The sequence below is a fragment of the Micropterus salmoides genome, unplaced genomic scaffold (genome assembly GCF_014851395.1).
Source record: "Micropterus salmoides isolate LMB-PRFRI ecotype aquatic unplaced genomic scaffold, ASM1485139v1 Ms_hic_scaffold_12, whole genome shotgun sequence".
Classification (NCBI taxonomy): domain Eukaryota; kingdom Metazoa; phylum Chordata; class Actinopteri; order Centrarchiformes; family Centrarchidae; genus Micropterus; species Micropterus salmoides.
This window is the reverse complement of record NW_024040263.1, coordinates 13,551,397-13,565,641: the sequence shown is the minus strand read 5'-3', so window position 1 is coordinate 13,565,641 and position 14,245 is coordinate 13,551,397. Positions and strand designations below refer to the sequence as shown.

The following is a 14,245-nucleotide window of genomic DNA, read 5'->3' as shown; positions in this document are numbered from 1 at the left end:
TCACCCCTCATTTAATATTCATTAATTCATTATTTTGAAAAACAAAATGACAAAAATCCAAATGTGACAACATTATTACATCTTAAAGTCTTTCTGAACAGTGATGCATCTGAATGCGTTTGTGTCTCCCCTACCTTGTGTGCAGGGATGAGGTTAATGAGGATCGTATCCAGCAGCTCCTGTGTGACTCCGTCTCCCTCCATGATGATGGAGCTCATCAGGTCCATCATGTGCATCTGCACCTTCTGGTTATGGCTGTTACTGTGGAGGAAGAAGAAGAAGGAAAGAGACAGGGATATTTTATCTCTAAAATGGGTCCTACTGGTAACTGGGATCATATCCTTCTGCCTGTTTCTTGGTCAGCAAAACATTTAAAAAAAAGGAAGCTTATCTGAGATAGCTCAGAATATAGAAGGAAAAAAACAATGTGAAAGTATAAGATATGAAGAGAATTTACAAAAAAGGACGCAGCGTCAGATAATAAGGATTACTTACTTGATAACAGAAAAGAGTGTTTTGAAAAGCTGGATGAAGATCTCATTGCAGTCCTCCAGTTCAAAGCATATGTTGTATGACTTCACCCACGCCAAGTTCTAATAAACCACATAAAGAAATGTTATTCCTTCATCAGTAATTTGTTGTACTGCCCCTTGAAACACAGTAAACCCCTCGTGGTTTCTACCAAATAAGCGCCTTACCTCCAGCAGGTAGAAGTATCTGTTGAACTGAGGACTCTTGGTGTCTTCTAGCCCCTTTAGCTGTCTGGTGATGAACAGAAAGATGTCCTGGAGACAAGACAGGAAGGCACTTGAGCATTTGATTGAGTTAACTCTTTTTATGTTAGTATTAAATGAAAATAAGTTTCCTGACAAGCTTCAATACAGCAGATTTGACCAGAAAAAGCAGCGACAAAGGATAGTCCTTAGTTGCTTGACAGGGGATTTCACACAATGTTGTCCAGGGCCAGTTCCTAACCTTGAGTTTGTCGTGGGAGGTGTAGGGGGCCTCGGGAGCGTAGATCCTGAAGATGTCAGCCAGACAGCAGGCCACCAATAGCCGTACGTCTTTATTTGGGTTCCTGAGGAAGAACTCTGAGGCGAGGTGGAGCGCAAGGGCGAGATACTGCTGCTTCTCCTCTTCAGAGTCTTGATCCATGTCCATGTAAGTTTTCACCACCATCTATGAAACATAGCGACAAAGGGAGGAGAGGATGAGATGGGGGGACATCTTGGGCAGGTCAAAATTTAAATGAGTAAAGCTATTTGAATGTCTGACAGCTCTGCATTAAGAAAATAGAGCCTGCACAGCTTTTCTATACTGCTTTGTCAAGTGATATCTAGACAAAGCAGTATAGAAGAGTGAAGGTGTTGTGGCAGAAGGTTTGACAGGATTGAAAACGTCTGTTTTTCTCTCCAGCATGAAATACTGAAATTTCAACAGCAGCACTTTTAAATGAGGTGGGTGCACCTGCAAAAGTACTATTGAGCTGGAGACAAATAATAATAAAGTCATTTATTGTATTTGCTTGTAATCTGTAATAATTTTGTACTGTTCTGTTGTTCACTTTCTCACAACCTTGTGTGTTTTAGCTTCAAAAACACTTTAATTTACTCTTTAAATTACTCTTTATTAGGGGTTTGGATCTCTGGGCACCTCACAATTGGATTACGATTCAGAGGGCTGCAATGCGATTATAAAATGATTATCAATGCATCTTTTTTCTCTGTGATTTCTGGACAATTACTATGCATTTAATTTGCACACTGAAATCAAAAAGAAACTCCTTAGCTTAAAAAGGTCTACTTTGCTTCCCTAATTTACTTTACTAACCACAGCTCCACCTGGTCACCACCTTCGTCTCTTTAATAACCAGTTTTCAGCAGTTTTCCATAACCAGAGTCCTCTGAAAACTGAAATATAACTAGTATTAGGATGTACAGTATGTGAACAGGACACAGCTGTACACCAGTTTAACTTGTACCTGATGTTCACAACCCTGGACAAGTAAGTGGTAATGGCATCCAGCTAACATTAATGTTTACTGCTTTTACTAGTATTACATTACTTAGCAGTCAAACGGCCAAAACACATGATGTACAAGGGAGATGCTAGCTCACGTTAACCGCCTGCACTTTCCACTTTTATTAACGGACACACTGTGACCTACACTGCACACTTACTGCCAGGCTGAAACTTACAGCTAATAATTTTCTCCGCTAACACAGTCATGTTCTGCCGCTTGCTCTCCCTCATTCGCTCAGCCTCACACACAGGATACACAGAGAGCTTGCCAAGCGTTGAGTGTTACTGCGCTTGCACAGTGTGCGAATTAAAATCAGTTACTTGCGCATTGATATTAATGATTGTGTGACATTTCAGTAGTGGTTATTCATTCCGCAAAGGGGGAGCACTGGTCTCTCTGTTATGTGCACGCCACAGATGTTGTTGGATGTTAATCGAGTCAGAATCTTCGTTGTCTGCATCGCGATGCATCCAAGAATCGATTTTTTTCTTCCACCCCTACTCTTTATATTATCAAAATGTGAGCCATAAGATTGAGTAAAAAATTAAATAGTCTCAAACAGCCTATTTAGAGAATGTATTTGTGCCACCTGGCACCTTTAAGCCTGAGCCAAAGGCCAGAAGGACTCGTGTGCAACATTTACCAACTCCAAAACTCAGAAATGTGATTGGGTGTGACATTGTCAGTGTATACGCCCGAGGGAGCAGCTTTCACTGAAATGAATGGGGAACCACACCGGATCCAGTTCTTTTTAATACATCCATTGTTTTTTCATGGGATGTAATTAGTTGTTTTTGTCAGTGATTTACCAAGAAAGAACGAGGCAACACCACTGAACTGTAAACACTTGCATTCAGAGTAGCTTAAGCAATTATCCAGAGCACCTTCTAATCCGCAATGTAGAGCTTTGAGATAACACTTTTAAAGTGTTGATAGGTACAATGCAAAGTAAGAAACGCATTCCCCCTGCAAGAGGTGGTAAGCGTGCTGTGAGTTTGAGTGTTAAATCACCAAAATAACGAGGACTTAAACAGCATATTACAGATCCTAAATGGATTTTTTTAAATAACAATTTTCCATTGCTTATGTGGGTTGGCTTTCCCTTTGCCAATTTAGATTAAATCATAGCAAACAGTGTTTCTAGGTTACGTGTACACTACTGCCTTATCAAGGACAACTAAAATCAGGCAATGGGATTTACATTGGTTTATGTTGGTTAACGTACATTGTCCCTTTTCAAATAAACATTAAAAGAGGTTCTATGCACATCAATCTTATCACACTAGGACACCATGCTTTAAACTACCACTTCCTCTACGAGAGTGATGAGTGAGTGTGAGTATATGAGAGAGAGGCGAAGCAGAGCAGTGGAGCTCACTAAACCAGCCAGGCAGCCGGGGAAGGGGGGGGATGGGCCAACAGCTCCAGCAGAGTGTGTGCACAAAGCTACAGAGAAAGGAGTGTGTGGGCCTGTCGAGCTGTAGAGTATGTGCGAGTCTCTGCACCCACAATTTATTGTAGTTTGGACATAATTTTAGCTCAGTCTGAAAATATATTTGACCTGTTTTCAAAAGGCTGTTGAGACTCCACAAGAGTTGTGCTGCTTCTGCTAAAATGTTTAACTGAACGTAAGCCACAGTATTAACACTATAATTCATGTAAGCAGCTCTGATAACATCTAATAAACCATAAACAGACAACTCTTTCCTTCCCCAGGGTGGAGCCAAAAATGTCACTTTTTACCCTTCCTCCTTCATGACATTCAGGTTAGCCAGGGTTTGAACCCTTGGCCCACAAACAGACAATAGCACTGCATGAAAAGAAACCCAGGCCTCCCCAATCATTTCAGCGTGACAAGGACAGTGGAGTACTGGGCTCCAGCAAAAACAACACTGTATAGTCCGGCAAAAAAAAAAGTAGAGCCTGGCCCAAAAAAAACCCACAATGTCAAGTCATCTGGCAACTCGTTCACCAACCACAAATGTGCAAGCAAGCACACTTTCAACACATCCTGGTACATTACTCCGGAAAATAAATAGGGCAATTCTTTTTGTTTTGGTGTCCGATAAACCTTCAAACTCACTGATCGGTTACTCAAACTGCAGGGTTCCCACTCTTCCGTAGTGATCATTTTCAGTGATGATCCAGCTGGTATGACAGACAGGGATTGGCCATACACTAATGTGTTCCTCTCTCTTAAAAGATGTGGCTAGAGGTATTATAGAAACTTCAGTATACAGGCATTACCATTTGATGTTTTAATGTCACTATTTTACCATCCCCTCTTAATGCTGTTTTTTTTTTTTTTTTTAATTCCTTTCCTTGATTTAATTTCGTCATGGTATTGTATTTTGGAAAGCCCTTTGTGCTCTATAGTTGACAAGTGCTATGCAAAGAAAATTTATTATCATCATTACTATTCATTTATAACCCTTATACATTTTCTTATGAATTATATTAACCACTGCTGCCTGAACACCACTAACACAAACAGCAGCCTACAATTTTGCCTAGTGACAAATTTAAGCCTGAAATACCTAAATGTATGACTCAAAGTTGGTTGAGTTTGCCAGGATTGTGAACTGTCAGACTCTTTTCAGTTGATCCCACCAAACTTAGCCCCTTTACTAGAAATAATATTTAGTGGAGGCTTTAATGAAGGTAGTCACAGCCACTTCGAGCCACCTCTACAAAAGTTAAACATGTCATGTTATGGTCCATTTTATCTTAACAATGAAGCACTGCATTTGAAGAGACAATGCAGCAAAGGACAAAAGTACTGTTAGCCAGTATCTAGTGTTTGATTCACATACAGCTGGGCTCCCTTTCATTGGTTTGACCACAGCTTCTAATTATTATCCAGCTCTCTCAACACACCACCGCTGCAGTCGATATTGACTGCCAGCTATATACAGCGTATAAGCCTCGAAACCCCAGCTCTAACATTAACTTAGCTCTCCTCGTTAGCTAGGCTCCTTACATGCTTGCGAATAACTTTTTAAGCTGGTTCTCCGACATTGACAGCGTTGTGTTGGACTGATTTGTGCAGCCGTGTTCATGAGGGAGAGGGAGAGAGAGTGAGAGGATGTGCTGCGCAAATATGCGCTGCCTGCAGCTCTGCAATCAAATACAATTTTAAATAGGCCTAGCAAAAAAAAAATAATCGAAAATCAATATGTTGCGGTCAGCGCTGATATTGTGGCGGGCCAACACAAATAAATGATCGTATGAGAAACACTGCATTATTAGGAGTTTTACCACATTAGTTGTAATGTCATCCAACCTGCAAGTGCTACCATAAACTACAATTTGAAAATGAATATGATCATGGACATAACTTCAGATGGCAATGTTATCTGCTTTGGGGAGCTCCTCTGACTGTAGTAGTAGTTCATTCTCAGCCAAAGTTATTTCAACAAATAGGAGAATGTTGAAATAACTTTAAAGACATTTTACTTTTTCAATGACTGGATGATTGGTCAACGTTTTCCAGGTCGCATGGGAACCCTGAAACTGGCCTTCCTGGATTGTACGTCATCATCTAACTGTTACCCGAAGCAACATACCCCACCAACACAGACCTCTTCTTTTCTTTTTATAAACAGGGCGCTGTTTCAGCTCTAAACACCCTGTTTAGTTAAAATCAACACGAGATCTATATAACATATGTAAATTGAAAATACAATGAGACTAACTCAATATAAAAACAACTAGATTGTGTGTAAAAGGAAGCATCTTTCTTAGTCTAAGTATTACCATTTGGCTATCTTGAGTTAAATGATGATTGATACCACTCTCATGTCTGTATAGTAAAATACGGAGCTACCGCCAGCAGCTGGTTAGCTAAGCTTAGCGCAAAGACTGGAGGTAAACAGCTAGCGTGGCTTTGTCCAAAGGTTACAAAATAGTCGTCTAAAGTTCATTAATTACGTATCATGCTTCTTTAATCTACGCATATAAAACAGGGCAGCTGTTTCACAGGGATTTCATGGGAGACTACTTCATTGTCAGTTCCTGGAGTCTCTGCTGGTTGCAACCTCACTGTGACAACAAGACTCCAAAAGGCTTCTGGCTGTTGCTTCATATTTACCACACAGACGTAACACGTGGTATCATTTTCTTATCCAACGCTCAGCAAGACCGAGGCTATAAGTGTTGAACTGGTCCTTTAGCTGAAGGAACAGTTTCTGCCTCTGATGTGGTTTGAAAAAGTCATCTCTACAAAACACAGTCAGATGAAGCAGATGTATTATCAAATAGGGGTGCGATGGATAAGACACATGCCTTTGGTGTGAGAGACCCGGGTTCAATCCCCCACTGTGACCCATCCACCCATATGTCCCTGAGCAAGACACTTAACCCCTAGTTCCTCCAGAGGCGTGCGACCTCTGACATGTATAGCAATTATCAGTGGCTTTGGATAAAAGCGTCAGTTAAATTAATAAATGTAAATGCCAAGAGTACATGACCAGTCTGTGCTGGTAAAAAAAAATACTTTGGCAGTGGGTAGGCTCAGTTAACTATAAACACCATTATTTTACCAGCAATATGAGCTATGATAATGTGGTACAATGTTTACAGTTTATATTGGAGTTAATGCCTTATTTGCATTTAGGGAGGGAATGACAGTTACTCGCTATACACTACTAACATGATCCCACAACAACTATTTAACAACCATACAGGCAATTGTACAAAACCCAATACTGTATATATGACATCATGATAGTTCTCCAAAGAGCATTAATGTCTATTTTTATTCACTGCATTATTAAGTGCTTTCATTATTGAAAAACTTGAGATAAATTATTGTTAAAAACTGCAAGCACACAGCTAATGTTCAGCTGCACAATCATCAGTGTTTACATATACGGGTGTGAATCTTCAATTCTGATTCTTGGTGTCAGGATTCAGAATATTATTCTCCACAGAGTTATTTTCTTCACTTGACCAGAGTTGGTTGAAGTTTTGTAAAGTCCTGCAGTATGTGTTGGTTAGCCAACTTGTTTGCTAATGCTGGGAGTTCTCATTTTTTAATGATGTACAAACAAATGTTTTTAGCATTAGAGGAAGACAATCAAGATTCTTATGTGAATCAATCTCCCCCCTCTCCCTGTATTTCTCTACAATAAAGAGTAGGTGGGCCTATCCACTCATCTCCACTACCAACAAACTTTTCATTATTAATAATCATGCAATTGGCAGGTTTTGATTTCGGTTGACTTTCCTCTTCCTACAGGGATATGGCCCTAAAATAATATCCAGATATTTCAGGGTGTTTCTGCAATAATGAGATACTAGGGGTGTGACGAGACACTTAGCTCACAAGACGAGAAGCGAGACGAGATTTTAGCAATACTTTTAAGAAATCTTCAATGCTGAACTATATGAAGATTTTGAGCATTAAACACTTAATTTCCTGCATTCGGGTGAATTTTACCTGCACCAATTTATGGTGGAAATCTGTTTTCATTTATGTAAAGGGAAATACAAAATTCACATAGCATGTGACAATTCATTCACATTTATTTCCGTGGGCGCAGCCTGCTGTCGACCCTGTGCTCACCGTTTGTTTGTCTGTGTTTTTAAACACACACGTTCTTTATTTAAAATAGCATTTTGTTATGGAATTTTGTGTCATGAAAATCGCTTTGCTATGGATACTACTTTGCCTATCAGCATTTGGCACTGGGGATTGTTTATCAGGCCGTCAAGACTACCTCATTTACACCCGTGAGCACATGCTCTCCCTACAAGCAATCGGAGTAGCTCCACCAACTCTTCCTGTCGATTGCATGGAAATCCGACGGCCTGCTGAATGGCCAGAAGGGAAGAAGAAAGCAAAGAAAAAGCAAGGCTCAAGGGGAGGTGTGAGGCACCGACTTTGGAGACGCAGCAATGGATTCCCATTGCCTGTCATGACTCTGACCAATGTTCGGTCGGTAAGCAGCAAACTTGAAAAACTTCCTTTCGACCATTCTACCTCCCGCGAGAGTTTGGTCAAATTACTATTATTCTCGTGTATGTGCCTGGACCGAATGATGCAGCAGCGGGGGAAAAAATAACAGAGTTATAATGATGCACTCGCCCGCTCTGCTGATCAGCCTGTCTTTGTCCTTGGGGACTTTAACTCATGTAACTTGTCTACACATCTGCCCACTGTTCATCAATATGTTGACTGTCCTACACGGTTAAATCGGACCCTTGACCGCCGCTACGGAAACATCTCTGAGGCATATAAAGCAGTGTGTAGACCACCCATAGGGAAATCCAATCATGATATAATTCATCTCCTGCCTAAATATATAGCTATGCTCATAAGGACGAAACCAGTTATCAAGCAGATAGAGATGTGGTCTGAAACAAACAAAGATCAACTCAGAGACTGTTTTGACAACACAAATTGGGACATCTTCTTTGAATCATGTCAGGATGGGAACAAACTCACAGACACTATAAGATCATATATTAAGTTCTGTGAGGAATTTTCCCAAATAATAAATATAAAACCTGCCTTAATGAAAGAAAGACTGCCTTTTGTTCAGGCAACATGGAACTAGCGCAGGAAAAAAGGAAACAACTAAGGGGGAATCTTAATGGGAAAAAGTTGCAATAAGGGTGACAGTACTGTAGCTTGCAGTCAAAGTCTTGTAGATGAAATGAATATGTTCTTCTGCAGGTTTGTTGCTGTGAATGATAAGGGTGAGTGTGATGACATCTGTAAAAATCTTCCTATAGGCTCACCAATATTTATTACAGAAGATGCTGTTGTCAAAAGCCTTAATAAAATAAAACCGAATAAGGCCACTGGCCCAGATGGCCTGAAAGCCCGCTTACTTAAAGATTGCGCCCCACAATTAAAAGGTGTCTTTTCAAGGGACTGACGATGCCGTGCTGGTCCTTTTAGACTCTATTTCAAAACAGCTTGCACTCCCAAAAGGGCAAGCTATTCATAAACTTTAGTGCAGCATTTAATTATATGAAGCTACATATTCTCCTGCAAAGACTAGCCAATATTAAGATAAATAAGGTCTTGGTTCTCTGGATCAGAGACTTTCTTTCCTGTCAACCTCAGAGGGTATGTGTAAATGGCTTTTTGTCGGGAGTGCATACTATCAGTACAGGCTGCCCACAAGGCTTTCCCCTGTGCTTTTTTTCTCTATTCACAAATGAATTTTCCATAAATAACAGTACCGTTAAGTTGATAAAATTCTGACTCTTCTGGTGAGGCCTCTTATTTAGCACATGTAAAGGCCCTTGAAGCATGGTGAAAAGATAGCGAGCTAGAAATCAATGTGGTAAAGACAAACGAGCTAATCTTTTGCAATAAAGAAGACATAACAACAGAGCCAGTTGTACTTAATGGTCAAGTAGTTGAAACTGTGGGAACTATATAGTATAAGTATATAGGCACGGTTCTTGACAACCATTTGAGTTTTATAGATACAACAGATTATGTTTTTAAGAAATGTTCACAACGACTTAATCTCCTCAGAAGACGTTAGTGCTCAGATTACTGAACTAGTATACATCACACACATTGAAAGTGTTTTAACCTTTCTTCTCTCTGCTTGGTTTGGTCATTTAAATTGCAAGCTTAAGAACAAGATTAACAGGATATTGTTAATGGCTATTAAAATAGTAGGCAATCCTCAAAAACATCTGACGCAAATATATACTGACAGAATGAGAAAGAAGGCTAGGAAAAAAATCACTACAGACAGCACTCACCCTCTTTCTAGCCAGTTTGAGCTTCTGAAGTCTGGGGAGGCGCTTCAGGGTGCCCCTTGCAAAAAGTACTTTTAGGAAATCTTTTGTCCCAAATGCTATTGGTATCCTGAATCAAACCAAGTAACTATAGCAAATGAATTATCCTGATGTATTGAAAGTACATTTATTTTTATGATATTTTATATGTTTGTTTTTTTTTTTTATTTCCTTTACTCTGCTTGTTGTTGTTTGAATGTTCATTTGTATTGTATGTCTTGGTGAGCCAAAGAAAAATTTCCATCTCGGTGGACGATAAAGATTTATTCATTCATTCATTTATTCATTCATTCATTCAAAACCTAAACCTGTAACAGAGTGTTATACTGTGCATCTCTCAGGCATTCTGCATTGCTTTAAGCTATGTTTCTCCTGTCGATCAACTTTTCTGATTTAATGTCATCCCTGCTGAGTCAGCACACATGCAGCCAGGATTTAGTCTTCCCTCCTCTTTTGTTTCTTTGTTATGGAAAGAGACCTCTTTAAATTGCACGTGGCACCTTTTCACTTCAATGATACATTAATTAATTTTAACCCATTATTATTTAGTTAAATATAAACTCCTGTACGTTCATAGCTCCTGTCTCAGCAGGAAAACCTCAGAAAACCAGCTCTGCCTTAGTATGACATCAAGACATAATTTTGGCATTATCGCAAAATTAAATATTTAAAATCATATTAAAAAGTATACCGATACCATGAACGACATATGGCACTCCTCAAGTGGCCATGAGGTTGCGTATTATCAAATGTTACTGAAACGATTGTGTCCCTAAAGCAAATGCATTTCCACCACATATTTATCTTTCAATTCAAAACAAACTTTCAAAACTTTCTGTAATTAAATATGTATATGCTACAACATGTCTTTGGTAGTCTGTATTTGCTTTCAAATATAGTCAACAAAAATGATTCTCTGCATCAAGCTTAGCTTACGATAATCAATATATCCAGTAGATATTTTACCCAAAAACAGATTTAAATTCAGTGAGTTGGAATTGTGATTTATCATAGCATCCGTTTTATATTTATTCTTTAATGCCTAGCTAACACAGACTCAGCTCGTTAACTAATCCTACACATTCCAAGGCACACAAAGTGATGATAACTATGAGTGAAAGGAAATTTTAAAAAATGGAGTAAGTGGAGTGGCGAGTAATGAAAGCCAAGCAAAAATCTGGAAGTTTTTTTTTTTCCAACGAGTCCCAAACAAACCAACAGTTCCATATAACAACTCCTACTAAAAACTCGATGAAGGCAGTCCAGGCAGAAGGGCAACACAATGCAGGCAAGTGTGAGACGCTTAATATAAGGACTAACGTCAGCCTACAAATATACTGCTTATAAAGTTGTCTTTTTTATTTAGCTCAGACAAATATTCTGCTAAAATATTTATGTAACATTCACATAAAGAAAGACTTACTTGCGTCTCGTCTCGCATACTGACATGAGAATTTATTTGAACGGAGAGACAAAATTAAAACTGTAACCAGTCTGCTGCTATATGGACTCCCTCAGAACTGAAACCCTGCAATGTCACATGCGCACTGAGGTTTTAACCTAAAACAGGTATTAGACCAAACTATACTTACTCATGATAGTGGCTGACTGTCGAGAAAAATAACTGAATAGTTGGGACATCAACCATATAAAATAAGCGGTCAATTGGTTAATTGGCCTGCTGGCAGTACAACGCAAATCTTGAACATCTTCCACCAACCGATCAGCGACATTACTGCACATACAATTGGTGTCAGCCTCTCTCACTCTAAGCAGTATACAGCCTAAGTTAAAACGATCTGTAAACATCCATCTTGCACAGTCAACAACCTGCCATTCAGCACATTTGTCCAGGTTGCCAAGGCCAAGGGTTGTGTACTTTATGGTCACAATGGTACCCTATAAACAGTTCTAGGATGTCAGGAAACCATTTCAGTATTAGTGTAGTAGACAAAATAATGTGATTAAAAAGAGTCCCAGGATCCCTGTAAACACAAGAAGCTAACTGTGAAGCTGTTGTGGGTTTGAAGTGTGGGGGAAGGAGAGGGAGGATATCACGATGCAGTGTGAGGGGGTTTAATACCCATGTTTTAAGCAGCTAAAATCAATATTTTCATGATAAAAATAACTAAACACAATGTGAAAATGTTGTGAACAAGTAAAAGGTCGTAGTGATAAACTTCCTGAGAACTATCACCTGAATCTGCAGCTCCCCTCAGCTTTATAGCGAGTTTCAGATAATTGTTTAGCAGTCCAGTCCACAACTTTACTGTTTTGGTTCACTCTCATTGCGTCATTTTCAGCCACAACAGGCAGCTATTTTCAGTGAAAAAGCTCTAAAAAGACGCTGTACACTCCCTGGTCAGCACCAAATAGCAGACAGACAAGGTTAGCGACTAGCTGGTGAACACTGTGGACCATTCAGCAGCTAAAGAGTTGGTAGAGACCAAAAACAGAGCTAAAAGAGAGTGAAACATTGGACTGCAGAAACATGAATCCAAATGAATGATAATGTTGCTCCGCAACTGTTGAATGTAACTAAGCAACTGTTTGCTACCTAGCCAGTTACTGCAGGTTTAAAGAAGGGGTGGGTAACTGAAATCAATACCACAATATTTATGCAAATTTATATTTATGTGTGTGTGCATCAGTAATCAGTAATTTTCCTTGAACAAGGACAAAATGTTTATATGTCAGTGCAACATTTCTTGGCATGAGTCACTGTTTTGTTCCCTTGCAGTAAAAATAGCTTCAGTGTGTTTGCTTTTCTTGTGTTGACATTTTGGGATCCCATTTTCCAGCCTTCAGGGGATATGGTGAAATGTTGAAAAAGTTGCATACTTCAATACTTCTGAACAACAGTACTTCCTGTGTCATGTTACACTCAAATTCAACTGCATCATAATACCCTGGTAGTGATGACATGCTTAAGAGTGTTGTTTACATACTAAGAGATCTCAGCAAAAAGACAGAGGACTGGCAAAACACCCTGCCATAAGAGAAGAAGGGCCTCTTGTGACTTAATATCCAGTAGTTCACAAAGTTAGGAGGGGTTTGACATTGTGCCAGGGACTGGACACTGACAAATGGGGTTATGCTTGTATAAAACGTATCTAGACAGGAAGAAAGCACATCAACATACCTTCAACCGTTTGACCACCTCATCGTTGCTGATTTTGTCCGTAATTTCCTTCACTCCAGGAGGATAAATGACCTTTCCTTCCCCCGCCGGTTTCTGCTGTTGCGGGAACTCCATGCTTGTTGATGTAGGATCCGCACGGTCTTCTACTGGCCTCTATGGGTCAGAAAACAAAAGTTCAACACAACCATGCTACCGCACTTATCAAAACCTCGTTTTAAGCATCACTCTCATTTACCAACCATCTATTTTGCTCGCTAAAATTGATCACACCGTACCTGTATATTTAACGATCTTCTAAACCAGAATACTTTTCGGACAGAAAGCCAACATTAAACCAGATTTGTGCATATTATTAGCTTGCATGCTAAAACACCCCAGCTAAACATCAGCTCCATATTTAACGTGAATTTCTCATCAAACATCGCACAGCTACAGAAACAAGCTTACTGCTACTGCTATTCCGGTAACCTTACAGATATCTGAACCGCTAACTTGTTAGAAAACCACTTTAAAAATAACACGAGAGCAGCCGGTGTATGTCTACTGTCATACAGGTTATCACTTTAGCTAGCTAGCTAGTTGCAGTGCAAACATCATTGGCTAGCGGCTAGCATTTTGCGGGAAGGAAGTAATGTTAGCAGCGAGCTGCTAATAAACGTTAGCCGTGCTAGCTAACTGGTTAGCCTACTTTAGCCTAGGCCGCAAACTACTCAGGTACCCATCACATCTCCAGCTACAGACAATCACAGAGGAAGTGAAGTATCATATCATCTATGCCTAAAATCGCCATGCTCGTGGTCAGTTCCTGTGGTTTACAACAAATGCAACTACTTTGTGAAGTTTAAAAATGAAGCTAATTTACTTGTTACTGTCTTTTTTCAACTTCAACGCATCGCTCCGTACTGCCGCTAGTTTACAGGCGAAGAAGGGCTGCTACCGTCGCCCTGAGCCCTCCTCTCACACCACCAACTTGCCCCCACGGATGATTTTGAACACCCTAACAAATGCAAAATGAATCTATTTTCAAACACACAACTACGACCAAAACCGCAGGATATTTGTCAAGCGTCTCCTCGTTAGTATTTACCTCTCAAGTGGGCCGTTTTAATTCATTAGTCTGACACAGGTTGGGTTTAGTTTTCGGCACAAAGATCTCTGTCCGTTCAGTCAGCGCTGTCTGTGAAGGCTGGGTGCAGAGCGCCCCCCTCGGTCTCACAGCAGTACTGCAGCACCAAATACATGGCGGGAGTCAGACTCATTTCACTTTCTGTCCTTTTCCACCAGATGCGGGTTTATTTTTAAAATATCGGCCG

The 14,245-nt window shown here is 39.9% G+C and overlaps 1 protein-coding gene across 5 annotated transcripts in view; it reads right to left on the bottom strand.

The window, feature by feature from the left end:
* The window catches only part of pds5a (PDS5 cohesin associated factor A), a 30,751-nt gene extending 16,602 nt beyond the window's left edge, over window positions 1-14,149 (bottom strand). For 2 of the 5 annotated variants that reach the window (XM_038713476.1, XM_038713475.1), the window contains exons 1-5: window positions 12,933-13,046; window positions 976-1,179; window positions 699-785; window positions 496-593; window positions 135-261 (exon numbers count right to left, since the gene is read on the bottom strand). In XM_038713476.1, coding sequence (XP_038569404.1) covers window positions 135-261; window positions 496-593; window positions 699-785; window positions 976-1,179; window positions 12,933-13,046 — 630 coding nt within the window. Of the gene's footprint in view, window positions 1-134; window positions 262-495; window positions 594-698; window positions 786-975; window positions 1,180-12,932; window positions 13,086-13,207; window positions 13,389-13,794; window positions 13,926-14,019 lie in introns of those variants that run through there. The other 3 variants (XM_038713472.1, XM_038713473.1, XM_038713474.1) reach the window with 3 other exon arrangements.
* Window positions 14,150-14,245: the final 96 nt, after the last annotated feature.